The following is a 1,959-nucleotide window of genomic DNA, read 5'->3' on the forward strand; positions in this document are numbered from 1 at the left end:
TTTTGTAAATAGAATAGATCTGTTTCTTCCTGTGTATAATACTATTACTGTACTAGAACTTTCTTTTCCACTTTTGTCAAATATTAAATACCTATTTCATTTTAAGTTCCAAAAACGAATATATTGATTTAACACACAGAAAACAGACTTAGTCAATACAGTTCTGTCCTTATACATATAAATAAAAGAGCTTTCGTGTTGTTGATCTTAAAAACTAAAACTGATATTCATAGTCGGTTCTTATATTTATAAGACCGTCTTAAGTACAATCTTAAGACATCAAGATCACTCTAAGAGTACCATATTAGCATTTTAAAACATTACTTTAAGACAATTTTGAAATAAGAACAGACTATGAATACTTTTAAACTCGACTGTACTTTTTGTGGGTTTAAATAATATAATTTTTCATTTTATTTATAAAATAATATATTTGAATTACTATTTTATACATCTTTTAAGAGATAATAAATCTAAAATAAATTTAAGAAATACATAGTTTATTTTATTTTTTATTAATAAATTGTTAATTAATGTCTATTTTTACAAATAAGATTTTTTAAAAGATTTTCCTTGTACAATTTTTTTTTGATTCACTGTATATTATATATTTTTTTTATTAATATGTTATTAATATCAATGTGGGCTTTTATTGTACTTTCAGGTATCTTTATGCCTAGCAGGTTTGGCAGCTCAAGTTTTAGGTGTTCGATTAACAAGAACAGATCAAGATTTTCATAAACCCATCATCATCGCTGAAATTGGTGACACAGTAGATGTAAATTCAATACACAAAGTCGTAAAAAGATTTCCTACTAAAAAACAATTCCCAATTGCGTTCCATCCCCATTTTCCCTCGAAATCTACGGTGTGTGTATTGCAATGATAATGATCAGACATTTTTGAATAATGTTATATAAATTTTATTTATTTGAGTATGTGTTCGTAATAACAAACAAAATACATAATGTCAAGAATGTATTTTTTACGATTGTGTGAATGTATCAAATTTGTATATTACAATTAAATAATACATTGCATAGCAGAAAATATAAAAATTATATTTATGTAATACGCACATATTAGGTGTGGGAAAAAGTTCGTGGTGTTTTTCCCGTTAGATGGCATTAAAAAACACCACGAACTTTTCCCACACCTAATAGTATGGTGGACAACGCGCGAGTCTACCATACTTAAAAGTTGTTTAATCTCCGGCAAATCCAAAAAATTTTCATGCGTTCCTAACTCAATGGTCTTTCAAATCAAGAGTATCTATTGTATGAGTATCAAGAAAATCTCTTTTTTAAACTGCCCTTTGGGGCATTAAATTGTAGGTTCCATAAACCTGTGTATGTACCTGCGTGCGCGTCATGGGCATAGATACGAAATGTAACCCTACTGAAAAGAATCACGTCACAAAGTTATATAACAAAATCGTGTAATTGAGACAAATAAATGACGTAACTGATTTCAAATCAGATTTTTTTTAAATCACGTAATTTGAAAAATCATATGATATTAGAAATAATTTCATTCATTCTGTGAGTTATCAAATATTAATTGAATAATAGAAATAGAAGAAAAAGAATATATCATCATTTGATTTTCCAAATTATGTAATTTAAAAAATCACATATTGATTTGAAATAATCGGATATGTGATTTATTTTAATTAGATAATTTCGTTATGTAACTGTACAATGTGATTTTTTTTCAGTAAGGAGGCCCCATTTCGACTTTGGGATGTTTCGTCATCGAATGAGTGAATAAATATTTATATAGTGGGGCCAACAGATAAACATCATCACAAAATTTGTCTACTATAGATTGAAAACATATTTTATTAATCACATCTCATTAATTGTAATAATAGTTACACGCGCAATGTATTATTTTTATATCAACATTAAAAATACTCTTATAGTAGTAATTAGAAAATAATAATAACAAAGAGTATAA

The 1,959-nt window shown here is 26.7% G+C and overlaps 1 protein-coding gene across 1 annotated transcript in view; it reads left to right on the forward strand.

Moving 5' to 3' along the window:
* The window catches only part of LOC108691108 (ras-related protein Rab-28-like), a 16,507-nt gene extending 15,524 nt beyond the window's left edge, over positions 1 to 983 (forward strand). Inside the window, exon 4 of the mRNA XM_018198751.1 lies at positions 665 to 983. Coding sequence (XP_018054240.1) covers positions 665 to 886 — 222 coding nt within the window. The 3' untranslated portion in view covers positions 887 to 983. The remainder of the gene's footprint in view (positions 1 to 664) is intronic.
* The last annotated feature ends 976 nt before the right edge of the window (positions 984 to 1,959 follow it).

Source organism: Atta colombica, unplaced genomic scaffold, assembly GCF_001594045.1.
Source record: "Atta colombica isolate Treedump-2 unplaced genomic scaffold, Acol1.0 scaffold39, whole genome shotgun sequence".
NCBI lineage: Eukaryota > Metazoa > Arthropoda > Insecta > Hymenoptera > Formicidae > Atta > Atta colombica.